This window comes from Ambystoma mexicanum, chromosome 8 (assembly GCF_040938575.1).
Source record: "Ambystoma mexicanum isolate Mex_15411 chromosome 8, UKY_AmexF1_1, whole genome shotgun sequence".
Lineage (NCBI taxonomy): Eukaryota > Metazoa > Chordata > Amphibia > Caudata > Ambystomatidae > Ambystoma > Ambystoma mexicanum.
The window spans coordinates 1,313,604,600-1,313,631,745 of record NC_090929.1 but is presented as its reverse complement, the minus strand read 5'-3'; the positions used below and the strand labels follow the sequence as shown (position 1 = coordinate 1,313,631,745).

General features: G+C 44.2%; 1 protein-coding gene across 2 annotated transcripts in view; it reads left to right on the top strand.

Annotated features, from left to right (window-relative positions):
• Positions 1-27,146, top strand: part of PPP2R2D (protein phosphatase 2 regulatory subunit Bdelta) — a 306,643-nt gene that overhangs the window by 58,714 nt on the left and 220,783 nt on the right. The window contains exon 3 of one of the 2 annotated variants that reach the window (XM_069611440.1): positions 26,027-26,156. The exons of the other annotated variant lie outside the window; for it this stretch is intronic. Coding sequence (XP_069467541.1) covers positions 26,093-26,156 — 64 coding nt within the window. The 5' untranslated portion in view covers positions 26,027-26,092. The remainder of the gene's footprint in view (positions 1-26,026; positions 26,157-27,146) is intronic. 2 annotated transcript variants of the gene reach the window in all.

Here is a 27,146-nt window from a genome sequence, read left to right as displayed (position 1 = left end):
ACCACGGGGTGGGGGTATTGCCTGTGACTGTGAGGGGGCAATTGTGATGGGCGATCAGTCTAATCTGCCTAGGGCGTGAGTGTGGTCTGTGATGGTGTTGGCGAATCCTAGGGTAGCTAGGGCTGTGTCAAGTGATTTGGCAGCAGGGTCTTTGGAGTCATTCAGGCCCAGGTTGATGTCACCGAAGAGAATGGCTTTGGATGACTTTTTTAGATTGTCAGCCAGGAGGTTGGTGAGTGAGGCCTGGAAGTCCCCTAGGGGGCCTGGTGGCCGATAGATGAGGTGCAAGGAGATGGTGCAGTGGTGTGAGATGGTGAGTTTTAATTGGAGATAGTCACCATTATTATTGATAGATTCGTCAACCTTTCATATGGTGATGGAATCTTTGGCTATGAGAGCGGCACCGCCCCCTATGGTCGGGCAATCTTGTCTAGTGATGGCATAACCTGGTGGGAGTGTGAGTACCTTTTTAAAGCCTGCAAAGAGGATGTTATCTGGCCTCCTTTATGATGTGCGTCCAGGATTCAGACAGTGGTAACCATGGTTTATGTGCCTAGGCGCCATGCAGTCAAGTACAATGGTAACCGGTTGTGATGAAACTTGTCTTTCAAACTGGCCAGTTGATTTGGTCCATAAGGAGATTTCCTGTGTGGCTCTCATCATCGGTACAGAAGTCCCTGGTTCCACCATTGTTGGAACCAGACTGGAATATAAAACACTTGACTGTCTTGGACTTATTCAGTTAGGTTATTGCTTTGGGATGAGGGCTATTTATAGAAACACACAATTAAAAGTTACTGTCGGTAGAAAGGGTGTTTAAAAAAGTTTTTACCCTGTCCCCTGCATTTGTAGTTTCTGTTGTAGCAAACAAGTCTGTCTGAAATGCCGCCAGCATTACAAAACTGTTGCCGGAACATTCCCTAACGCCCATTTGTGGTTTTCAAGAACAGATCTGCGCTATATTTTTGCTCTGTGTATGGGAATTGCAGATATGGTTTGGCTATTTGCAATACGCAATTATCTGAAAGATTGTTATGACTGTTCTGGGTCTCGTTTCTAAATTGTTGTTGAATGTGTTTTTGTGTAACGGTCTATCAATAGTGAGTTTCTAGTGGTTGGTGGGAGAACCCATTTAGAAATGGGTGTTCCTGCCTTCAACTCTAGCTTATTGATGCAGTTCTTTGTATGACCAGAAAGATATGCCCAGACGTGGGTGCCGTGCCTGCTGGGCCTAGACACAAGCTACTCCTCACTGATGATGCCCAACAAGGCTGAAACATGTCTGTGGATGCTTGTGGTCTCGTGTAGAAGGGATGTGACCTAGCAGTTCGGGCTGGACTACTACCCCTTTTGGGGGGTGGGACCAAGCCTGATTGGCATATGGTATTTCCCCTTTTGTAATGGCTTGGCAGGTGAAGAACGATGGTCTGGAGGGTTGCCCAGAGCAATGACAGAGGTTAAGATTTATTCTAAACCTTCCAATCATCACCTCTTCAGAAAGATTGGCCACCACCGATTCTGTTATTGTAAGGATGTTAACTAAGAGGCTCTTTTCTTATGCAGGGTTCAAAATTGAGGGGAGCTGGGAGCTATGTCGATCCTGCTTTTCTTATAGTAGGGACTGGTTAGTTGACACCAACAGCTACCAGGCGTGGTTCCTTCCCAACATGTACATGTGACATTAACTTTTGAGTATTTGAGGATGTTAATAAAGAAGAATTAAAACACATCTAATATACACTTGAAAACAATGGTTCATACAAAATGGACACAAAGTGAAAGGGGCATCTCTGGTAGCTCCTGGTTCCCCTGCAGGGTAGCTCCTGCCTACAGGGTGATGCCCAACACCCAGGAGCTGGTTTTAGCTCCTGCTCATTGAATCTCAATTTCAAACCCTGTTACATTCTATCTTTTCCATGAAAAGCATTCAGATTCCTTCACCTTCACTTTTAAGCAGCAAATCGGCTTCTCTTCCCAGATGCCTGTTTACTAGAACCTCTGATCCTGAACACATTTCTGCGGAACTTGTATGAAGGCTCATATATGAAACAATAGACTAATATGCCATGGAATTCAGGAGAGGAAGGTGGCAGTCTGCTGATGTGAGTAATGGCATATACGTGTGTCCTGGATGCAAAGGATATACAACCTTGTGCTGTTTGAGTCCAGTGTAGTGCTTATATATTTGAAACTTTGTCTTGGAACTGGTGACTTTTCAAGGTTCACGTGAACTCCCATGCTCTGAAAGACATGGAATACTGGTGGATATTTTATTTGATGGACCTGTACTTTCTCAACTTCACCTAGCAGTGCAACAACCACTTCGAATCATTTGGAGAAAATGTGTGGTGAGCGGGGGTCTCAAGACTGAACGGCAGTTCTTAGTATTGGTTCTTCACCTTTAGTTTGTTAATTGCTGTTGTTGAAAACATGCATCCTGCATGTCTATGGCGCACATACATTATATATACTTACATCTAACTACAGGGAAGAACCATGCTCTTTTTGGTCAGAAAGGCACGTCCAACAGATACGATGAACAGATTTGACGGGAAGCAGTGAGCGTCTTAGTGTGGCGAGTTACAGTGACTCTCTGACCAGGTTGTGGAGGGGAGTAAATGGAACAGTCACTGGGGGACAATACATGGGTGGATACAGTGCTCCAGAAAAGATTTGGAGGTGGGGGTATTTTACTCATTTTTAAAGTTGGGCGTAAAATGATTTTTAGGGAGTAAAAATTAAGTCCAATTCCCATGGGAGCATTTTATAAGTGGGTAAAAATGTTTAAACTTGAAAACAAACATTTTTGCAGTAATCCTTTCTTTGCAACAAGTTAAAAGAGGCATGTTTACATATTTCAAACAGGCAGCAATAATAGCACTTTCTTCCTGTGGCACTATGTGCACTACTGGTACACACATGTCCATGGTGCTGTGTGAGTGAAAGCGGGGGGACAGGGTTCTATGTGGCTGTTTTCAATTTTTTTTGTTGGGGGGGTGTTTTACTCCTGGTCTTTATTGTTTGGCAGTATTTGGCTATTTTTAGGGAGTATAATGGGCAGATACACCCCTTCTCTTGGGCTGCATGGGCATACATAGATTAAGGACAATCAACATTATACATTTTTATGTGCAGGTAGGTGCTATGGCCAACTGTGTTAGGGATGTGACTATGATAGATGTAGTGTGAGTGACAGGCAGGTTACAGGTGAGGGAAAAATGTGTGAAGGCAGATGAGAGGTAGGTTAAGAGAGTAACTATGAGCAGGAGGTAGGCCTCAGTTTGATGACAAAATCATGTGCCCTTTTTTCCTCAGATGCCCGGGGGAAGAGAATTCATGCAGGATGAACCACAGGGAGGGCGAGGTGCCGTAAGGGTAGTAGAGGCAGAGGGAAGATTATGAGAAGGCAATGTAGAGGAGGATTGATAGGGTGGTTTCTTACCGTGGATAGATTTGTGAACAAAAATTCATTAAAATCTGGCTCTGTTTTGCATATTCGGCTATCCAGCCTGGTGACGATTAGAGGAAGTAGGTGTGAAGAGAGGAGTTGGTTGTGAAGTTAATGATCTTGTGGAGAGGACAGAAAATGTAATTGGGGTGACCATATAGGAGGCTGACACATTAGTCCAGTTTAGAGAAGTGGTTAAGGGGCGATTAGCAGTGTTGAAAGGAATGAGGTGCCTGATTTACTGAATATTTTGGAGGTTGTAGGTGAGCCGTCATTGCAGTTTTATAGATGAAAGTAGAGAAGGGTCATTGATGATGCAGAGGTCTCGAAAAGAAGAGTAGGGGAGAGTGTCCGGTTTCTACTGGATAGGTAGGGGAAGGGTTCATCGCAGTGTGTGAAGCCATCCAATATTTAATGGCTAAGATACAGGTGAACATTTTGATGAAGAGATCAGAAGGTGTTCCAGGAAAATAGATGATTTGGGTGTCGTCCGCTAACAGTTGGCACGAGAACCCAAAGATGATTTGGGTGTCCGCTAAGAGTTGGCACGAGAACCCAAAGGAGGAGAGAAGTGCCCCAAGGGCAGAAGTGTAGAGTGGAGAGGACCAAAGACCAAACCCTGTGTAGCACTACTAGTTGGAGTGAGTTGAGGGGTGGTGGTGGTGTTCCTTCAGACACAGAACTGGTGAGGTCCCAGATAGGATTCAACTCGGGCAAGGGCTCGATTGCGAATCCTCAGAAAAGAGTACTAAGGAGATTGGATTGATAGACTGTGTCAAAGGCATCGGACAGCTTCAGGAGAATTGGAATCCAGGGACAGTTGGGGTGATTAGTAGAGGCAATGAAATTGGAGACATTCACAAGAGCCATTTCCGTGGAGTGAAAGGAGCAGCAACTTGGTTGTAATGGGGTCCCAAAAGGTTGTGAATGTGTAAGAAATGTGTAAAACGGTTGAACACAAGCCTTTCAAGCACATTACAGTAGAGCGGAAGGAAAAGCACAGATGAAAGTTAACTGCTAAGTTGTGGCCAGCCCTTTGCTTTTTTTATGCTTTTTTAGGAGAGGGATGACCGTGTTTTCTTTTTTTATTTATTTTTTTTTTGTAATGGAGGGGGAGGGAAAGGAAGCTGGGTCTAAGAGTTCAGCAAGGTGAGAGGCCACTAAAGGAGCAATACATAGATAGGCTACAATATCAGTAGAAGTAGGACAATCTGGTGTCCTGCCATAATATTTCTTTTAATTTTTGACTTTCTTCACCGATTTTTGTACAATATTAGATCCAGAATTGAACTCAACTCATCTATAAGTTTTCTTCTTTTTGTACACACATGTACAGTGACTAGATTGCTCCCCCTGCCCATCCTTTTGTGATGTTGGCACGTCTTCCTCTACTTTCTTCTGCATTGATTACTGAAGTAGCCAGTACAGAAAAAGGTGGCTTAATATTCAACACCCACATCCCTTGTAAGGGTTATCCAAGATGCTTCTACACGCTCCTGTGTTAGAGTGGGGCAGGATCAATTGTTGAAATTGTTGCTTCACTGGTGGTGGTTTGCCTCCTTCTGGTCATGGTTGACACCCTCTTACTGTGTACCATTTTGAGAGAGTTCCTTTGAGCTTGTCGGTTCTGTTGTTGCTGTCCACCGGAACGTTAAAACTCCTGGTGAAATACTAGATTGTGTATACACTTTAGTCGTTGATTCTAGACCCGGGGCAAAATTCAAGTTGCAAGCTACTTGCCAAGCCTAAAAAGACGCTTGCCACCTCAATTCTACACATACACACAGCACAACTTTCTTACTCGCCAAGAGTCTAATATCGCAAGCCTATGGCTAGTGGCTAGTGCAGAGTTTGACCCCTGTTCTCGAGCCACATACTAAAGGGTGCCTGCTTTTTTTCATGAATCCCTTTTCTCTGTGAAATGCAAACCGACAATGGCAGGTTCACGATAATCTGCTTGTCCTTGATATTTGGCAGCCATCCTTGCACGTGAAGATCTCTGAATAATACAGCAATTGCAGAAACATTTAGTTGATAACTCTGAAATATAATTTTCTGTGCTAATAATTCGGTCCACGGCTAAGCATTCCTCCTTCATGTCATCAAAATCTCTAATTTCTTATTCCCTTGGAGAATGGCAGCATGACACCAGACTGTCCCAAACTCCTCAGTCTAACTGAAAGCGCTTAACCCACAGACAACTGCGGTGTAGGCTCTTATACACAACATGTTTCTCCTATTCTGCTTTTCAAGTGATTCAGCAGATTGTGATAAGCAAGCGCTGAAGAAAAATGTTGACCTTGCTGGTGACACTACCAACACAACTGGAGAAAAGTGTTTGTAGAGAAAGAGTGTGAATGCGGATTCCAGTTTTTTTTTTTATTACTGTGCCTTTTTCACTGGCCAACGATGCTGAAGGGAAAACCTTACCATGTGTCGAAAAATGCCCGGCGCCACATGAATCCGGGCAAGTCCTGCTCCTTTGGCTGCAGGGCTTCAAATCAAATCGGTCGTGCTTTGCAGGATGGCTGCAGCCTTTCTGCAGATTAAAATTAGTTGTAGAAACTGTAGATTAGAATAATGAGTTGGGAGACACTCCTGATGGTATGGGATTGGGAGCAGAAATCGTATTCTCTTCAATCCTCCAGGCATGGCTCCAGTTAAGATTCTGATGTGTGAGTATTATGCTCCCTATGTCTTTTGGAAGTCAAAAAAATTAATTCCGATTCCGAAATTGGGTATTCCCAATGGGGTATTTTTTTGGTTTTCGAAAGTAAAAACCTGTTTTAACTTTAAAATGAATATGCTTTTGTCATATAAGCAAATTCAAAGATGCATTTTATGTTAAAGTTCCTCTTCAGAAGGTGTAATAGATGAGCCTTCTGGTTGCACTGCTCCGCCGCTACCAAGTAACTGTGTGGGTGAAAGCAGGGGGCATGCTTCTATGCTTCTGGATTCATTTTGCACTTTCTTTTTTGTCAGTAGTATTTACCTTCTTCTAGGGCGTAATAGTGGCAGATACATTGTTTACCTCTAGTGCTGCTACCAAGGATTTACTCGAGTGTAAATGGCTTGGAAAAGTAGTCCTCCTGATAACATGTATCACTTTGTATTTTACGGGGTGCTGTAATCAATTGGGGGGTCATTTCTCCTCTGACAATTGAGGGCATCTGCAGGAACATATGCAACTCTGCATTGGGCAGTTGACATAGGCATGTGCCTCCTTTTTCTGTTAAAATTAGAAGCCCTTGTCAAGAGCAGTTGTCATGTTTCTAGGTATTGATGTCAAATTTGTAAGATGTTTGGCTGTCAAGGTTTTTCGACCTTGGGAAGTGGCCCTGGTCAAAGAACCTTGAGATGCCAATGTCATTAATGTTGACGTGTACAAACTATTGCAGTGAAGCCCATGATGCCCCCACCACTCTGACTCAAGTGCCAGCGCTGGCCTGCGATGGTGCCACAGAGAAGACTTTCATACAGATGATGCTATTTTCATAATGTGCATGTTGACCCCACAGGCACTGGGATCGTAGTGCTGTGATCGCTGATGAGTCATGTAAGACTCTTATGCCCTTCAGGTACTGGTGGTACCAGTGCTCGAGGTAATATTTTGAAGTTGGAGTATTTTACTCCCTATTTTTGAAGTTGGGAGTAAACATTTTTTTAGGGAGTACAAACAGGAGTGCCTGTCCCAATGAGAGTATTTTATAAACAACGAGTACAAATATGTTCAACTGTAAAACAGAAATCTTTGTGAGGAATACTTCTTTGCACCAAGTTATTAATGCACATTACAAGAGTAATTTGACCTCTTCCATAATTCTAATTGTTTATTCCTGTGGTAATACATGAACTACGAAACTACGACGGGCCATATTTTGTTTTTTTTTGGGGGGGGGGTATTTTTACACCCCATTTTTCGGGAGTATTTGCCTGAAAGTGGCCGATGAACCCCTTATCTGTAGGGGTGGGGTGGGAACCCAGAGCATGAAATTCGGAAAGACAAACTATGCAAACAGCAGGATCCTCTTTCTTGGATTTCTCTCTAGCACAAGAGGCTCATTTGTCAAGATGTTCTGGCATCGTCTTGACGGAGGACCAGGGACATGAGATTGGACTTGAAACTGAGGGGGAAAAAACAGAAATAACACCTTGCAATAGTTTTGCTGGAAACTGTTGACCTCATCAACACCAGCCACTGCACTTCTTTAACAGCAAATTCTGTTCAGCTCCCGACTCCCACAACCAAGTGACAACGTGGACTCTGGCTCGCACCTAGGACATGGAATCGAGAGAGGACATCCAGTACCACTGACACAGGATCCAGAGGTGGAAGGCATGATGCACTGAAGCCTGATCAGCACCTGCTCCATCTCTAAACACAAAATAGCAATTCACAAAATATTTAGATGAGAAGGAACTGACAAAACTGAGCCAAGAACAGCGAATGCCTGGAGGTTAACGAGGAAGTTTTGCTGTGGTGAAAGAAGGAACACATGGGGAAGGGAGCCCTGAGTAGTAAAGTCTTGTGCTACAGTTAAAGCTTCAAGATACTTCTTTTTGTGTTGTAGTTGATCATTCAACTTGGGAAAGTATTGGTGCTTTGGAACTGTTACCCTCAAATGTATTAAACTTGGGGAAGGGCACTCTGATCCTTTAAAACTGAATTTCTTCAACTCTAAACAAAGGTAAATTGAACATAATAGTTGTGACGGCACACATAGGTTTTGGCCAAAGACTTTTCAGTTGAACATTCTGACAGACTTTCCTTAGTTTCTTTAGGTAGGGAAACCCCACCTTAGCTTAGGACAAGATAAGCCTTACTCCATCCTGACATTGTCTTAATAAATCATTATTAAACTTTGAATTTGTGATCTGTGTCTCCTTCCATGATGCCAACCTCACATGTCCATGTGTGGTGATAAAGGGGAAGCAAGGGGCACAGAAGACAGAGGGGGCACATATGTGTCTTTGGGCATTGAGCAAGTCGGTACCAAATGTTGTTCCGGAATGACAATGTCCGGCACATGTAATGTAGTGAAACTGCACACCTTTCGCCAGGCTGGAGGCAACCGCCTGTAGACCTACAATCCGCATGACAAAAACATTTCCAAAAGAGCAGCTGTACCTCCAACCAGGTCGGCGATGCAAAGTGTATGGCTTCAGTTCCCATTTGTGCCAATTGGCACTGTGCCATCACCCTTTAAAACCGAGAAAATGGGTAAGTGCCTGTACCTTAACAGGTTTTTTTGGCTCCTTGAACCACGTTGGATACTGTAAATAGTTTTGCAACACAAGTCCACATTCTTCTGAGAATTCCCTCATTCCTCCAGCTCTGCGACTCTTCACCCCTTTCTCCCATCAGTGTTTGGTCCAAATAGCCCCTTCGAAACTCAGTTGCACTCTGCATACACCAAACCTCCTTCAGCTCTTTGCAATCTGTAGCTGAACATTCTTAGTCAACAAGTAAAATGATTGCTTTGACTCATATCCCTTTGAACTGCCCTCAGACCCGGGACACAGCTAGATGCGCTAGACACAGTGCGTCTGCTAACTCCATTTCATTCTAAATAAACAACCTAGGGACACCAGAAGCATGGGGGATGAGCGAGCATATGTATCAAAATCCTTCAGATCTCCCTCTCCTAACCCTCCTTATGTGGCTGTGCCATACGTTATCTGCTGCAAAACCATGCACATCTACTATTTGTTCTATACCTCCTCTTCTCCCTCATAATCATGAACAGTGTCATCGTGGTTCACTGGCTCGGCTACACATATCGCAGGATTGAATAGGTGACACCGTACGTCATGCATCAATGTATGTGTTTAAATAACCTTGTGTCACGAAACTCTGTCGTCAAAGTTGACCTGGACTTTTCCAGGAATGCAAAAACTGCATGCTTCACGTACAATGTCACTGGGCAACCCATAGTAATGGTTGAAGATGTTTGAATTGCAAAATCCACTGCTGCTAAAGAATGATCACAAGGGAACTGTCCCTGCATCACTGGGTCTAGGAGTCTGCTATAATACACTAAAGGTGTGTGCCCTAGCAATGTTTACCGAGGTGTAATCTGAACTGCGGTGGCCCTCTGGCATTACCTTCCTTCCTTCCTGCAGACGAGATCACTTGCCCTAAATATACTACCTCTATATAGCAGCAAAGCAATTTTTCTTTGTCTACTTTGTAGACCTTCTCCGCAAGCAGGGTGAGCAGCGTTATTGAACCTCCTTGACACTGCTCTTCTGAAGTGTTGCAGACTAGTAAATCATCCACTACTGGACACATGTAAATTCCACAAATCCATTTGAACTACCCTGTTAAAAAAACATGAGATTCACAGTGGCCCTGGGCAACCGCATGTACTTGGATCTCTGACCACGATACATAAACACTGTGACGTACTAAGAATCGGGGTGTAAGGGTGCAGAGAAAAATGATTTTTTTTAAATCACTCACTGTGAAGTAGGTCGACCCACTAGGGATATTACAGAGAACGGTGACAGGGTTCGGTACCAATGAAAATTCTGCCTAAATATTATTGAACGGGCGCAAATACTGGACCCCTTGGCCTTCTAAAAATGGTAAATGGCCGTATTACATGGGGACACAGAAGGTTGTATTATGCCTTGCTTTAACAACACATAATGGTCTCGTAAATCCCCTCATACGCCTCTCTAGTAATGGGGTACTGCTTAAGCCGTGGTAATAACGCACCAGGTTTCAATTATATTTGCACTGCTGCAACACTTTTTCGTAGCCCCACATCATGAGGTTTGCTGGTCCGTAAATGGTCCAGCACTTCTCGTAATACTCCTCTCAATCTGGTGATGTATTTCTAACTATGAGCATATTCTGTGGTGGTACTTTGCTCTATCGCTATCTGGCAAGGCACCCCAATCTCAAAGACCATCTCTCCTGTGTCTTCGAGCAATTGCTCGTCGAAGACGTCCCTTAGCGATGCACAGAACTGTGCACCACTGACATCCTCTCTGTTGTTCTTGATGACTACGACATCTAAGAGAATTGTAACACTGGTGTCTGGTGTTGCCTTCTGCCACACAAAAGGCCGAAATTAAAACCTAATCGGTGCCTACCATGTCTGATCTTAAATTCCCTGCACAAAACTCCACAAAGCCATTACCCAATAAAGAAACAAAGTTGAATGTACAGACACCTCGCTCATTGCACTGTCCATTCAGTATGCATGCAAACGCTCTGCTTCTTTTACTGGATACAAACCTGGAGTAGAGCATACTATACCTTCCTCTGTGAAAGCGATCGACATTCATTGTCCTTTCCGCTCCATTTTCAACCTTTCTGCAGCACTTACCATTGAAGGAGTTACCCTTACACGTTCCTCAATAGGCCATTTTCTAGGAATTGTAACCAATGGAGGTGTTGGCTGTGTCTTTCTCACAAACACTGCAGTGGCCGCTGGGGGAAAAGGTGGCTCGAGCTCAGGGTCTTTTTACCCTTCAGCGGGTAATAAAGGATAGTACCCATATGGGGGTGTTGCAGAAAGAATGCCTGCACCCTCCTTTTTTGGCTCCTCTTCTAAGATTGTTACGTTCTGGCCCTTCCTGCCTTTTTCATACATCCTCCATAGCTCTAAGATGTTTAACCGCTTCTCTAATTATTCGTCTTTGTGCCTCGTTAAAAAGGTATGCAGGTTCTTAAATATCCCCCAATCATAGGCCCCTCGATAGGCCAAGAATTGAGCATTTTTACCTTGCTTTCCTGCAGCCATTCCCAATCCTTTTTTAGAATCTTCACCTTATAGTCGGAGAATACTTAACACAAATGATTCAACTGAGTCTCAATACTGTAACCCAAATTACCCAAAATAATTTCTCAAAAAATAACACAGTAGCCGAACCGGCCCCACATAATCTCCACCCGAAGAACACACTTTTTTTCTCCCTTCCTGGTTTCTGATCTTTCCCCACGAATACTCCTTAACTCACTTTCACTGCAATAATCTAACTTGGCTATTTACTTTAATTATACTTCTCACTCTTATACAAAAGACAGCATCGTATCAAAAAACACACGCCAGCCAATATCTCCTCTCCTTCACTTGAGCATAGAAGGAGCACAATGTTTTCCCCTACAACACCGCTGCTCTCTTCATCAATAGTATGGTGTTCTCTACAACAACACTGTCTTTTCCTGACTACATGAAGATCCCCCTTCACTACTTGGACTAACCAAGAAAAGTGAGGCGAGGGCTCCGCCGGCAAAGTCGATACAGAATGAAGAATGCCACGGGTCTACTCCAGGAAGGTTTCTACGGGTGGACTTACCAAAAGATGCCACCTCACTGCGAGAGCTCCAGACAAACAAACTGAAGGATACGGAAAAAAAACCTTACAACGAACATGCTGGGTGGGTGTCATGATCACGGGCAAGTTACCCACTTTAGTTCCCCAGATGATTTGGTTATTAGCTTGCCTCACTTGGGCTACACATAAAGAGTTCTGAATTGCATGAGTAACCTACTGCCTGGTCACCTAATATTGCCGTCCTGCTGGTCGCCCCTGGTTTAGCAGTGTTAGTCTATGCCTTTCTTCACCTCTGCCTTTATAAGCCCCGCCCTCCTGGAATTTGCGCTTCGCGTTGTTACCGCGGTTCCTGTCACAGTTCTTCAGCCTCAGTGGTTTATAGTTTTTGGTCCATTTATTTTATTTTCTCTCCGTATTAGTTTCCCCTGTTTTTTCCTTGCCATTTTCGTCCCTGCCGCTTCAGTTTGCCTCCTCAGTGGACCGTATCCTGAGGCGTTCTTGTCAGACGCTGGCTTCCCCTTCAGCTTCCTGTTCAAGCGTCCGTTACATTCTCACTGGCAAGATTTTCACTGAACTTCTACAAAACCGCAAGTAACAAATGCCTGTTTGATTTATTCATTCTTGCGTCTTCCGATGTTCGCCCAGGTTAACTTACCTTAAGTTTTTCACAGCGGGGGTGTGGCTACGAGGGCCATGTAAGAAGACTTGTTCCAGAGGAGCTCCTGCAATGATCCGTACAGATGGAGCACACACGGATGCCTATGACTACTGAGAATCACGTGAATACATTGGACGTGCCTGCTGAACTTTGGTGCCCACGGGACGTACTGGAACAAAGTTCTGCACATTACGAAGATTGCGAGGGCCTGAGACGAAGGAAGATACAAAATGGCGGACCGAGAGTGAGAACAAAGCATTTAACCTGGAAGATTTGGCAGCGCGATGGCAGTGCAACAGGAACAAAGTGCAGGCACAGCTGAATGGTACAACGTGCTGGGGCACCTCGCCCCAGAGATACGGGCTCGGATGCCTGGGAGTAAAAACAGACTGGAGCGTGCACGATGCCCGATGCTCAAAAGGGCGATTCCCTGAACGGACCGTCCCCGAGGCTTGCACCCAGTTGGGTACAGCTGCTTACCACCGCTGCAGAAGACGCGTACTCGAGCAGGGCGGCGTCGGGGCCATCTGGCTGTGCAGTTTCAGCCCTAGCGTCTGCAAAGAGCCGGACGAGCAATAATGTTGCAGGCAGACGCGTAGCTCAGCGAGAACGGAGCCCGGCAGGACTTTGGAAGGGAGCCCGTATGCTGACTGAAGGTTCCGGGCTCGTGAAGACACGAGATAGGAAGTCTGTGGCCTGAAACAAGAAAAGCAGAGCCCCGCGCTGTATGGAAAACAAGTCCGGCGTATAGATGGAGGCAAGATACAAATAGCAGAAACAAGGAAGTTCACACAACTACAGTGCATGAAGCGGGCGAAAGAAGAACGGGATTGAACTAACTGGAAGATGCATTGTGTCACGCACAAAGGCAACGCCTATGTAGGGGGCGACGAGTGGATGAGCAGGCAAATGAGTGGTGCTGACTGAGAGTCAGCCGAGTGAGGGACAGGATTCCAAGCTGCAGAACTGAACCCCGGGAAAGCGCATGCTGCAGCAGAGACAGGGCAGACTGGGGGTCACAGGCAGCCCGAATGGACGTGGAATACAATAACATTGGGGCAATTTATACCAAAGGCAAATAGAAGGCGTCTGGACATAAGGCTGCCGAACGCTGGGACCGTGAGGGAACAGCGGACACGGACCTGCATCAGGACATTGGCAAAAGTAAGGAGGAAGGCACCGCAGGGGGAAGCGCCCATGGCCGTAAAAGCCAGTGACGGCGAATGGGCCATCAAAACAGAACGCAATGTGTAACTGGTTAAAGCAGCCTACATAGGACACAGAATACTGTCTGAGAAGTGGGTGTGCCCCGAGCAACACGAACATCCTGGCAGGAATACTACGCCGGGGTTGCAGACCCGAGGGTATGGTAAACGTGGGACACAGGCTCAAAAAAGCAAGAATAACCAGCAGTAGCGGCTGTCGCCAGAAGGGGTGCCACGAAGTGATGAGTGAGCCGGTCCACATACCTGGACGCAAGGAGAGCCCTCCATAACAAAGGTGCTATGAATAAGAGCGGACACGTGTAAACAATATCATCCAGCTGGCGATCCAGGCGTGAATCCCTGGGCATCCCCTTGCAAACTGTGGATAACAACAAGCAGGGCGAGAGGCTCTGTGTGGGCGCGCACTGTAGAAGATTGCAGAGTGCCAGCCAAAAGGTTTGACTAACGAGGCGTTGGGGACAGCGCTCAATCAGAAAGCAGAGGGGAAAGCAAAGAGCACAACCCATGAGAGAAAAGGAAGAAATAAAGCCTTGGTAGCTGCGCGGCATAAATAGACACAGACAATGTACCCGCTGCCCAGCTACCTAAACACTAGACAAGGCAGATATTCGGCACGTCCCAGACACAACCTGGGATAGCTGGAAGAAAGCAGACCGTGAATGCATAGAAAGCAAACCATATACAACAGTAATGGAGCATGCAGTGCTGAGGCTGGAAGGGGACTCAAAGGCACAGACGTAAGGGGGCTACCGCAAGGCACTGGCAGACACATCACAGTAAGATCAAGGAGCGCAGGAAAGAGGCCTTGAAGCATACACAGAATCGTCGGGCCAGACGCAAGGCCGGCATATGACCACAGACTCTAAATAGCGGAGGTGGTGACACGGGCCAACAAGGGCTGGAATACAAAGGCAATAGGAGTGGCAGCAATCGGGAGACGTGGGAGAGCACAACCCACTCACGGAACAATACAAATAGCACACGTGGACTTAAACCACAGCCTCAACCACAGTATGCAGATGATATGCTGCTATACCTGCGGTATCCAGCGGAAAACTTGCAATACATCATGGAGGTGATGGAGCGCTATGCGACTCTTTCGGGCATATCGGTGAACCCCAAAAAATCATACATGTTCCCCCTGGGGAGGTACAGAGGAGTCCCACAGCAAAACGTACCTATTTTGCAGATAGCCTGGCAGACCAGAACATTCAGATACCTGGGAATTAATATATATCACACGATCGTAGACGAGCACAAATATAACACGGAGAGGGCAGTGGAATGTATCAAGAACCGCAGGGGGCTCTGGGCAAAGCTCCCCCTTGCCATGGTCGGAAGGGCGGCCTTGCTCAAGATGGTGGTCCTGCCTAGGCTAATACACTTCTTCGCCAGTATCACATACATGGTGCCCAAAACGCTTTTTTATTAAACTCCAGACTTTATGTAGAGGTTTCCTGTGGCACAACTCCAGAAACAGAGTAGCCCTATGGAAATTACAGAATATGTATGACCGAGGGGGCATAAACCTGCCAAACTTTGAGATATACCATTTGGCAGGGCAGCTACAATATGTCGCTAGGTGGCTGTCGGAAGACAAGACAGCAGAATCTAGATTGCTGAAGGGTGACTGCGACCCTTATTTCCTAAAAGAACTGATGTGGCTGTCCAAACCAGAGCTGCATGGGCGATCGAGATTGCTGGACCTGGGCTGGAAGACATGGCGCAAAGCCGAGCTGTGGGAAACCCAACCCCATGTTCCCTGCAGGCGCCACTCGTGACGCTGTGCGGGGTGGATGAGCAACTGAGGAAAGGATCCGCAAACACTGGGAGCTGGTAGGCCTAGCGACCTTGAGAGATGTATGGCAAGAGGGGAAGGCACTGGACTTCCAAATAATAGTGTACGAAACTGGGGTTCATATGGGGCAATATATCACATACACTAGAATAATTAAACGGGTGAAGGAAACGTGGTCCGAAATAGCACTAGCAGAACAACCTGACACTGCCATAGAAAAGATGTATGATATCTTGGAGGGAGGGCACTAAATATCCCGGATCTAAGAACTGGTGATGTCTAGAGTGGGTAAGGAGTTGCTCCAATTGAGATGGGACTGGGAGGAGCAAGCGGGAGAACCTATGCACGACGGGCAGTGGGAAAGAGCCCAGAGATATCATAAAAGGTGTCTTGGAATGCGAGGCTGCCACAGATTGTCACACATACGGCATACATGACCCCCCAAAAGATCGCCAGATTTGGGAGTATAGAAGTACAAAAATGCCCCAAGTGCGGGGAGGTGGATGCCGGAATGATCCATATTTTCTGGGCGTGCCCAGAGGTGGGAAAATTCTGTGAGGAAGTCAAGCTATGACTATCTGAAAAGGTAATTAAGCTAGAATGTGGAATCCATATGGGCATGCATGATGGGGTTTTTACCAGACCACGCAACCTGAAACATGTTTGCAAACTCAAGGACCTGGCCTACATTCTGGCCAAAAGGAGAATAGCCATGGACTGGAAAGCAGCTCACAGACCCAGATTAGAGGTATGGTGGAACGATCTCCTGAAATGGGCAAGTGCCGAGACAGTAGTATGGTACGAGGCAGCCAGCAGAGGGAGGATGATGAAGTGGGACCTCTGATAGCATGGAGACAAATGGTAGCTGGATCAGAGGAACTGAGGTGGAAGCTCGAGATAAAGATGGGGCAGGGGGAAGACAGTAATAAATAATATGCAAATGTATGCTAAAAAGCTTGTAACCGGAAATGTCAGGTGTGATGGTTATGTTTTGTTTGTTGTAAAAATCAATAACATTTATTTTAAAAAAACAAAGTTTATTTTCGCAGTTATATCATTATTAAGAATAAGATTTCCGAGTTTTGGAACACAATTGAGGCTGTTGCCATTGCGATCGCTTTGTTATAATAATCCTTCATTGTGCGTTACTGTTGCACTAACGACCGCGTTGTGCATGGATTTTTCCCATTATATTCACTTACGTCATGCTGTTTGAGATTCCATAGTATACTGTAGTTTTCAGGGAAACTCATAACTAGCTCTCTCTCTGTCCTTACATGTTGTGTATCCAATTTATCACCTCCGAGTAGAGTCCAATTATTTACCTCGTTCACGTACAGGCTAATATATATGAGTACACTCCCTTTCCAATCCCTGCCCCGCCCCCAGAATTCCAATCCCTCCCTCTTGGCTCCAGTTTTTATCGACTACTACAAGATTCATAATTTTTCAGGACTTGTGCCGCTGCACCAGAGCAGGATGGAGATCGCAACAAAATCAAGACAAGGGTGAGCAGTAGTAAATTCTCTACAGTGAATTCATTCATTGGGTTATCCTCTCGAGACTTCTGTGAACACAATTTAAGCTCCTGTAGTGAAGAAAGGTTGTTTTACCCATTTTTGCAGCATAGTAATCCATGCTTCTAAGAAGAAAATCACCCTTTCCTTGAGGAATCACGCACCAGAGCCAGACGCCCCCACGGAGTTCAGGTAAACGTTACAGTAGGATACCACCTCACACCTCTAAAATAACAAACTAGGTAAAAATATATACAAAGGACTTACAACGTAAACCAGTTCACTCATTCCTTCAAAGAATTCAATCTTTCAATGCTCGTAACCCTCGACTAACTCCACACACGCTCCAATTCTGCCTTTAACCAATATGGCACCCGTAAACCTTTTTTTTCACCGTGCCCAGAAGACTGGTCCCCACAGAAGTGCTGCAGCCGAGTTGTGCATACAGGAGACTCCCAAATTTTGTCAGAAAGCCTGGGCTCCTGGCTGGCTCGCCAAATGTATGGATGGGTCCCTAATCACCTTACCAAATCAAGCCCACCAGTTAATGTACGAGTGCACGTTTGTACGTAAAGCAAGTCTATTATACCATTGTCCGGGAAGTAGCTAGATGACCCCGTCTAGTCAAACTATCCTGAGTCTCACTGAACCACCCAAGTTGACCCATATATATTTTTGCAACAGTTGAAACACTCCCATATATTTTACCATCCATTCCCAATACATGATTGGTCCAGATCTATACAAAGAAATCCCATCTTTCTCCAATTCCTCCATTTTCATTGGGCATTGATATCTCAACTACCAATCATTAGATCATGTTCATGGCACACCCCTTTTTAAGATTTGTCTGTGGTAGGTCATGACACCAAACAGTCTAAGTTTGAATATGAATGTTTATTTTTTACATTTGTATAGCGCACAAACAGCCCATGGGCATTGTGGCGCTGATACTTGTAGGGAACTTAGTTGCAGAGAGGTACAAAATAAATCGTTTACATTTTACATAGTTTACATTGGTAGCACATTAATGTATATTTTACATTGGTAGCAAATTAATACAGTCAGCTAGTTGCAGGTACATTTGCAGGTTTATCAAGCGATGTGGTGAGTAGTCCCCGGGGACTGAGGTGTTGATCAGGCGAACACAGTGGTTTTTATGGCTTTGCGGAAGGCATTGAGTGAGGCTTCGGTACGAAGCGTCATAGGAAGGGCGTTCCAGTGCTGGGAGGCTAGGTAGGGGAAACTAGCGCCTCCTGCCCTGGCTCTTTTTACTCTGGGCACAGTGAGTATGTTTGCGTAGAGGGTTCTGGTTGGCCTTGTAGATGTGGCGGGGTGGATTCTTTGTGATAGGTTAGCCGGTGCAGCGAGGTGGATGCATTTATGGTTAAGAGTCAGGGCTTTCAATATAACCCTCTCCTTTATTTGGAGCCAGTGGGCTGATTTTCTAGCGGCCGAGATATGTTCTCTTTTAGAGATACTTCGGGCTTCACACAGAGCACTGTTCTGGATTACTTGCATTTTTTCTAGATTTTTTTTTTTTGTGGAGGTCCCTAAGAAGAGTAAGTTACAGTAGTCCAACCTAGAGCCGGTGATAGATCTGGTTATTTAAGTGCCGTTCTCTTAGGAGAGAAGGGGCCTGGCAGCGTTAATGAGTTTTGCATGGTAGGCTGCAGTAAAGGCAATTGCATTGACTTGTCTCGTCATGGATAGGTTGGAGTCCAGATAGACTCTGAGGGTTTTCACTGTCAGATACTGGGATTTTGATGGAGTCAATGGTGAGGATAATGAACTGTGTGGTAAGATTTTTGAGTTTCAGTGGATCCTACCAGCAGCAGTTCTGTCTTGTCTGAGTTTAGGCAGAGTCCGTTGACAGCCATCCAGGTTTGGATGGTGGTGTAAATGGTGTTAAGAGTCGTGGAGTCTGTGTCATAGTTGCCTGTGAGTGTGAGGAGCATCCGAGTATCGTCAGCGTAGTTGGTGTAGGAGATACCAATGGCATCAAGGATGAGAAAGAGGGGGCGTGTAAAGATGTTGTAGAGAGTAGGGGAGAGGCAGGAGCCTCTGGGTACTCCACAGAGCATGATGGTGGGTCAGGCCGAGGCTAGATCAGAGAAAACTTTCATGGTCCTACCTTGTAGGAAGGAGGTGAGCCATGCAGTGGCGTCGGGGGAGGATTTGGCTGTGGAGGTGAGGTCGTGGCACAGGACATTATGGTCGTGAGGTCTAATGCTGCAGAGGGGTCAAGAAGTAGGAGTAGGACCGGTTTACCTTGGTCTCTCGCATTGTCCATATGGTTTTTTAAGTCCAGACACGTCCCAGCTGGTCTGAGACCGCTTCATCCTAAATGTAATTTGCACATGGTTTACACGGATACATCAAACGACATGAGCGAGAGCAGAATAAACAGTTTGCCTTTGAACTGTTGCTAGCGGTCTCGTCCACCCCAGTTTTACTGGTGTCCTGGACCATTGTAATCTAAATGGCTACCATTTCAGCATGCCTGGCACAGCCTGAGAAACCAATGAAAACCCCTGAGTATCGGTCACTCTGTCCTCAAGCGTCACCTCACCCCATGTTTATTGTTGGTCAAAACAAATGGCCGGACCCCTCTGCAAGCTCTCATGCACTTAAGCGATTACATTTGCTTTCTGGGAAACTACCAGGCCATAAACTCTTGCTCAGTTGATAGCTGCCCATCTGTTCGGTTAATCATTACTCCTCCAGCATTCAACCTTGCAGAACTAGATTCCCCCAGTCACTTAAAATTCACTGCACAAATTGCAGACTGCATAGTTTTAATGAATTCATAAAAGCCCACTACATAAACTCCAGGTGTATGTATCTGTGTGCATGCATGTTTAATAAATATTCTCTTCTTACAGTAGGTCCTCATGACTAGTCCCCTTCCTTGCATGCACATTCTGAACACTCCTCGCTGCCCAGCCTCTAGGCACTTCATTGCACATTCTCTCTGGATCGTGTTTTAGATTTAATTTGGTATTTTTGGCTTTTGTGTTTCTATGTGCGTGTAAATCTAAATGTATCAACTTGAACACAAAGTAACACTTAAAGTAGCATATCCCATTCACATTTAACTACACTGGATACATATGAAATTGTAACCTCACGCCCATTTCGTTGCACCCTCACCCCTAACCCCTCTTAATCATTGGGACCTTTCCTGACCACCCCAATATTGTCACGAGTGCCCACACTAATGCATTATGAAAAAAGCTGCTGGCCCCTCCTAAAACCCCAACAATTTTTGCTGGATCTAAACGAATCCCAATAGCTTGAGTTACAAAATTGCAAAGTCGACTTGTTTGCATTCGACCCTGGGATTTTCTTCATGTGTCCCTCGGTTTACATTTAGTCCCTGAACATTTAATACCTGAACCCATTCTACTGTGCAAGAGGAGCAGGGAACACCACTGCATCCCTCTTGGACGGTATAATGGGAATTCGTCATTTTTGTTTACTGCCGAATGTGCAGTAAACGTGTTTTTATTATTTTTTTTTGTTATTTTGGTACGATACAATTTTTGCTCTTCCTCCAACATTCTGTACACAGGCAACATTCTAGAGGGCTACGTATACATCCAAATCTTGGAATGTGGAGTATAATAATCACTAGATCGCTCGCAAATCAGTTTTAGACCTATGAGACGCACCAAATTTGCACTCCTTTTCCTCTTGGACGACCTAAACGTCTGACGTCACCTCGGCACATGTATGCTAGTCCTCTACATGGCCTTCAACCGAGATGACCACTGGTATACCAATTCGAAAGCTTGAATAAACCAGACTCCCAAACCCTATACTCTACAGTGGATGAGATTGTTCCCAACAGAAATAACCTGGCTCACCCTTTTCATTTCGAAACCACAACCCATTCATTACCTGTTGAATTCCTATGGGATGAAGACATTAGCTGCTCCTATTCACCATCTATATGACCCCATTGATTAAGATCATTAAATCCTACGGGCTTAACTTGTTAGTTATGCCGAGAACACACAGATCTTATTCAAAATGGCCTATGGAAACTCCAGCACCAGCCTCGGCAACTGTCACATGTGAGTAACGGAATGGATGATGACTAACCTCCACCATGGCGTTTGCAAATGGGATACTGTTGTCAAACCATTGAAGGAGATCAGGAGCCTAGGCGTATTAATGGAACTCCAACTCGAACTAGAACTCGGTCATAGTCAAAATGTGCTTCTACCATCTCCTCTCCAGCCAATGGCTTGTGTCTTACCTCTTTCGCACAGTCAGTCTATCATCTCTGATTCCTCTACGTAATCTTTCCTCTAAGTAATCTGCATTTAATTAGATTTGCTAGACTACTTCACACACAAACTTCAACAAATCCAAAACAAAGCAGCCAGGCTACTGCTTCTACTCATTAGCAGGGAACACAGTACTGGCTCCCAGAGTCCTCCACTGGCTACAAACCAATATAAGGATGCCCTCTATGGCGTTATGCATTGCCCATTGAGCCTTTGGTTGGTTGGTAGAGTGGAAAATTCTTCTCCTTGACCTTCCGAGACCCAAGATCGAGAAACCATGTTCTATTAGAAACCAGAAGATTCTGCCGACACTGAAGGCTATGCTTTTTCCACTATGGTCTCCAAATATTGGAACTCACTACTAATGGAAATTGTCACCGTACAGGACCTCCTGAAATTCATGAAAAATCTAAAAACCTGCCTTTTTAATAGGAAGAACGTTTACCCTGCACCCATCAAACAGCGGAAACACACCTCAGTAGGTTAACTTTCACACATTAACGCAACCCAATGGAATGCCATGCCAGCTTCAAACAGTACGCTTAAATCATACTACATGGCATTCAGGGAACAGTACGCCTAGAAGACAACACTGACTAAACCCTAAGGGAATGCCTTCCTTTCTCCCAGAATTTCTAAACCACAACACAGGACATCTTAACACATTAACCACAAAAAGCTGATTGTCACTTGGCACAAAGCAACTGAGCGCAAGACCAGTGATTTGAAAGCACTACGAAAACCCACAGTAACACACCCCCTTACCAATTTTCTCTCCATCTTACTCCTAGCACACAAGCCAGTTATTCACACACTGCTTTTAAAAGACCCTCTCTCCAGAGACTAAGAACAACACCTCTAACTCAAACGGACATACCTAGCCTCTGGCCAGTGCACACCCATGCTACAAGCACAACGTCCGTTCTCGGGCCTAAAAACCTACACTCCACACCTAGAAAGCAGACACGCACACATAGCTCAGGGTATTTCTGAACTGCAATCTCAACAACTAGCACTGCAATCTTACCTACTCTGCCCATCTCCTTCTAACTAACCAAACAACCCGACTCGCATTAAGTTCGCACAAGCGCTTGGGTGCAATGCAAATGGCAGTGGTGTACAGTGCAAGCCCTAATAACATCTACGTATAGTCGGTACCCTGTTTCAGAGGATATAGGTTTTTTTTTTCTTTTCAGGAAAGGTTTTGCTGGGTGTACTTGGATATGTGTGGATCTGTATGTCTTGATTAAACTGACTTCATTTGCATGCTGTGATCATAAGGCTTCTGATACGCACCCAAATCTGTTGGACTAATTTCCTCTTTCTGTACCTGCTATGGCTCTGCCTGCAACAATTGCCAGTGCTGCATTTTCTTGTTCACCTATTATTCTTAAACGCACTCCATCAGAGTACAGTAAATAGTGCAGCACAATTTGCATAACAGACCCATGTCCAATAAATTCACAGGAGACCAGAAAAAGAATGAATTCTTGAAAATCAGAAATCTGATAGATACTGATAACTGGGCAGTTGCAGGGTGAACCAAAGGATTAATAAAAATACCCAAGAATGTGGCACATTTGGCAAATCCTTTTATTTAAGAGCTTTGCAACATTATCTTAAAAGGGTATATTTTTCCCTTCAACTTTTTGTTCAGCAGATGAACTTTCTTGGACAGCAGTTTTAAGTACATGAACAATGATAACACTTTCCCTTTGTCTTCCCTAACAGCGTGATGGTGTTTGGCTTGTAGATAAAAACAGGGCGTTTCGGTGACCTGAAGTGAATGTCTATTAGGATACTGGACTCAGTCCCGCTTGTAATAGTAACATGCAGTGTTACTTGTCACAATCCCATTAATGTGAATCTGAATGTCAGTCAGTGGCACCACCACCTCGTCCCTCTACCTCTTCCCCTTCACATTGGCTTGCTTTACCTGCTCCACCCGCTGAACTTCCCACATTTGAATTTGTTAGCATTTAAATACATAATCCTTGCTCAACCAGCTGGAAATTCTGTAATTGAGTAGTCCTTAGTATGCATTCTGTCGAAACACATTGACTTGCAACCGCCACTAGTTCCTCAACGGGTGTAGTTTGCTACTCCAAACCAATAGTCTTTAGTCGTTGCTGAAGTTTTGGTGTTCTTAAACAAAAGCACCGGCAGCAGCTTCTTGAGCATTTTCTGCAAGTTTGTTTCTTCAGGAGTGCCCCTTAGTTAGACTCCCACTCATTGTTATTGATTCCTTGCAAACTTTTTATAGATCACTCCCGATCTGAATCCGTCATTACGTTCCAGAAGAAAATTAAAATACAATTGAGATGGGGTTAATTTTGTTGCTTAAAGTAAATGAGCCATTTGCCTTGTGATTACATTAGGTCAAGCTGTCCAGAAGCTCCCCAGTTGCTGAGCTGCAATAGGATGCAGTTGTAGATTGAAAAGCAATCGTGAATTGGTTACACTAAGTGCAGTTAAAGTGACAAAGTGGGTTTCTTGTCTCTACAACTGTCGCTGTGTAAAACTTGGAAATAAAAAACATGTTTTCCAAATGGGTATTGTACGAAATCCAAGGGTGGTCTCTCCAGAGGTTAGCCTACCTATAATGATTTTGGGATCTCTGTACAGAAGGTTAAAATCAGAATTTTTTGCAGATCTGCCTATCTATGGAAAATATTTTAAAATCCAAAACATGTGAATGCTGTACAACACTTTATTCCTATTGCTAAAGAGGTAGAGTGGTTGGGCTGGCTCAAATGCACCCATTGAAAACAAACCCCATACAATTCTGTACGATTTGGCAATCCATGATGTATGGATGGGATGTGGATTCTGATGTTGCCCCGCCCACAACGTTCTTACATGCCTGTAATGCGTGTCAAGACATTGACGTACTATCCTCTAAATCCACTCAAAATGAATGGCAAGATAAAATGCACAAGTGATCTTATTTACCAGAGATTCGATAACAAAAATGAAACTAGGCCTTTATCGATTTTACTTGCCTACACAGTGGGAGTAGTTTCAAAATTGCACCACTTTTAATATTTGCGGTGGTAATGAAGCACCTTCCCGAAAGAAGGTTGTCCCTTGAAAGTTTTGAGCAATTTGTTATCCTGGCGCAAAATGCTTATGTGAAAAATATACCTCAGGAATAGTTTGGTTAAGCCATCAAATGCAGTTAGTGCATTGTAAAAATAAGAATTAATGCTAAACACTTATGTCTAACATCATTCCACTTTGTGATCAAAAGTAATTTTTTTTATTTTATCTATCCTGTTGACCTTGTATTTGATAGTCCCTTGATCTTCCTCCTCCCCCCCCTGAGTTAACGGAAGGTACTGGATGTCATGGTGGAGAGGTGAGTACCGTCCTAGGACGTGTTCCCACCACTTGCTACTTGCTTGCCTCTGCCTTCACCTTCTCCAGTAGAGAACCCCTGGGGGTCTAGCAAGGATATTACTGGAGATTGTGGTTTTGCTGCAAGCCCCAGCAGAAATCTATACAAGTTGAAAGTGTGTCTCTTTCAGCAACGCCTTTTATGAACCTCAAAGGTTTTTTTTTTTGTGGTTGTTTAAAAAAAAAAAATCATGGGAAATTTGGTTGGTTTTTCATTTTATATTTGAGTTTTCAGTTCAGGAAGAGGATAGACTCTTCATAAAATAATTTCCCCTCATTTGAGATTATATTTTGCAACGTATGCACATTTTTCCACAGCACCAACTCTTGTTACTAACTGGTCTTCCTTTCTTTCCTTTGTGATTGACTTTACTAAAACAAAGTACAGGACAATTGGGAAAGGTGGATCACACTAAAGTGTGAGATGGTCTTTCATGCAGGTGTTATCAGGGATGCACGAGTAAACATTGCAATTAATGTGAGGAAAATAATAGACACAAGCCTATAAAAGGAGAGGCGTGATGGATAGGTGTTTTGCGACTCTGGGTTTCCACATGCAAGAAAAACCAGACCCTGATCGGGAGATGTTGCAGAGGATGCCTGGATCCAATCTCTCGGATGACTACCTTTTTGTCATTTCATAATCCATGTACCTATGGAAAGCAGTTTAACCTCCTTTTAGAAACTGTCTTTAACTGTTATTCCTGGAATGAACAAATATTTTGTTTCTGAATTTTAGATTTTTCAAACCAGTGCGTTTTTATGGTATATTCTAACACATGGACATTCCTTTCATATTGATGCGCATTATCTGAAATGTAATTGATGTAATCAATCATTTGAAAGTTGCAAGCTAAAATTGAAACTGCCACTCAACCCCTATCATTCAGAGAAGCCCAATGGAACTTTTTTTGTTATCCCCAGACTAATCCAGATTGGGAGGAGTGGAGTGACACCTACAGTCTGACTGTACCTCTTTCTTGATCTCCCATCCAGTCAGATACCTGCTAATTTCTGCAATGTTTGAATCTCACCACGCTTTGGTCTTTGATTTATTAAATGGTACCAATCATTTCTCATCACATCTATGTACAATTTAAGTGAACATGCATTGCATCACATTGGAAAATAAAAGTCCCATCAGTGGAGCGAGCGATTACCACAAGTTAGCTATTCTGTGAAATAATAGTTTTTACAAAAATTATAGGTTTTGCCAAGGGGTGTACTCTGGAGTGGGGGAGGGGTGCACAAATAGGAAATGTTAAACTCGCCCACAAAATGTTCATTTCATATCCAAATCAGAAAACATTTGAACTGTTACTGTATTTCACTTTGCTTATTTGCAGAAAATATCAACTCATGTCTGCTTTTTATTACTATTTATTCTTGTTTCAAACAGGATTGAATTGCTAGAATTGTTTTAAAGGCAGCGGAGACCAGACTAAGTCTTCTTTTCCTGAATGTGATGACTAACTCATGTTGGCCTCCCAGTTCTCTACCTCCTATTGGTGTAGAACAGGAGCTTGATGGTAATTCTCATAATTATTAGTTTACCAAGAATGTGTTTGTATAGCCCTAAGACCTTTTCAGAAAATGCTTTCATATTATTTTTTACACAGTATCTCCTTGATTAGCAAGACTGTTAGTGAAGGAAGGAGCATCTTCATACATTTCCCAGAACACATGTTTAACTGAAGAGTAGATTATTTTATGGGATACAATATTGGACAAATTTGTGATTTTCACAGTGCCAGGTTTGCTACTCTTTGAAGTGAACGACTTCCATTTACAGGGTTAATGAACTAACCCATGGAGGGAGTAAGTGTCACATCAGTTTTACCTGCTCATGCCTGGGTTGATGATCTTTATGATGTTGGAGATGCCTATTTTAGAAGAAGGGATATAGTGAGATTATGATTATAGGACTTTTTTTTCAATTCCTTTAAACTATAGCTGTCAGGCCTTCTTTTCCTTGGCAGTTGTGAGGAGTGGAAATAAGAGATCTCAGTGAGAAGCACACCGTTCCAAACTACTGGCCAGAAGAACACTAGTTTGAAAGTCAAGGGAAAAAACTCTGAAGCAAGTCTACTCCACACTCCCATGGTAACCCCCCCCTCCCAGCTCCCCCCTCCTCAACTTCCAAAGTCACAAGTGCCACCATATTACCAGATCATGGTGTAATGCCTGCAATACTAGGGCCAGGACTCCACATCTGATGTGGTGCCCCTTTTTGTTGACATGAATAGTCTGCAATTGTTTTCACTCATACAAATGCCAGTCAGTATTCCAAGGCAATAACAATGTCCAAACACCACACCAGTTATTTGCAGCTTATTTTCCATTGTCTGGTGTCAAAGTCTATTATAGTATGATGTGCGTACCTATGTGGCAATCTCCGCAACATTTACCGCAGTCCTTGTGACCAAAATTACCTGGTAAGGTCCACAACACCTGAATGCCATTGCTGTTTTCCAAATACCTGCACAAATGTGAAATTGCCATGCTGAAGGGAGTGGCAG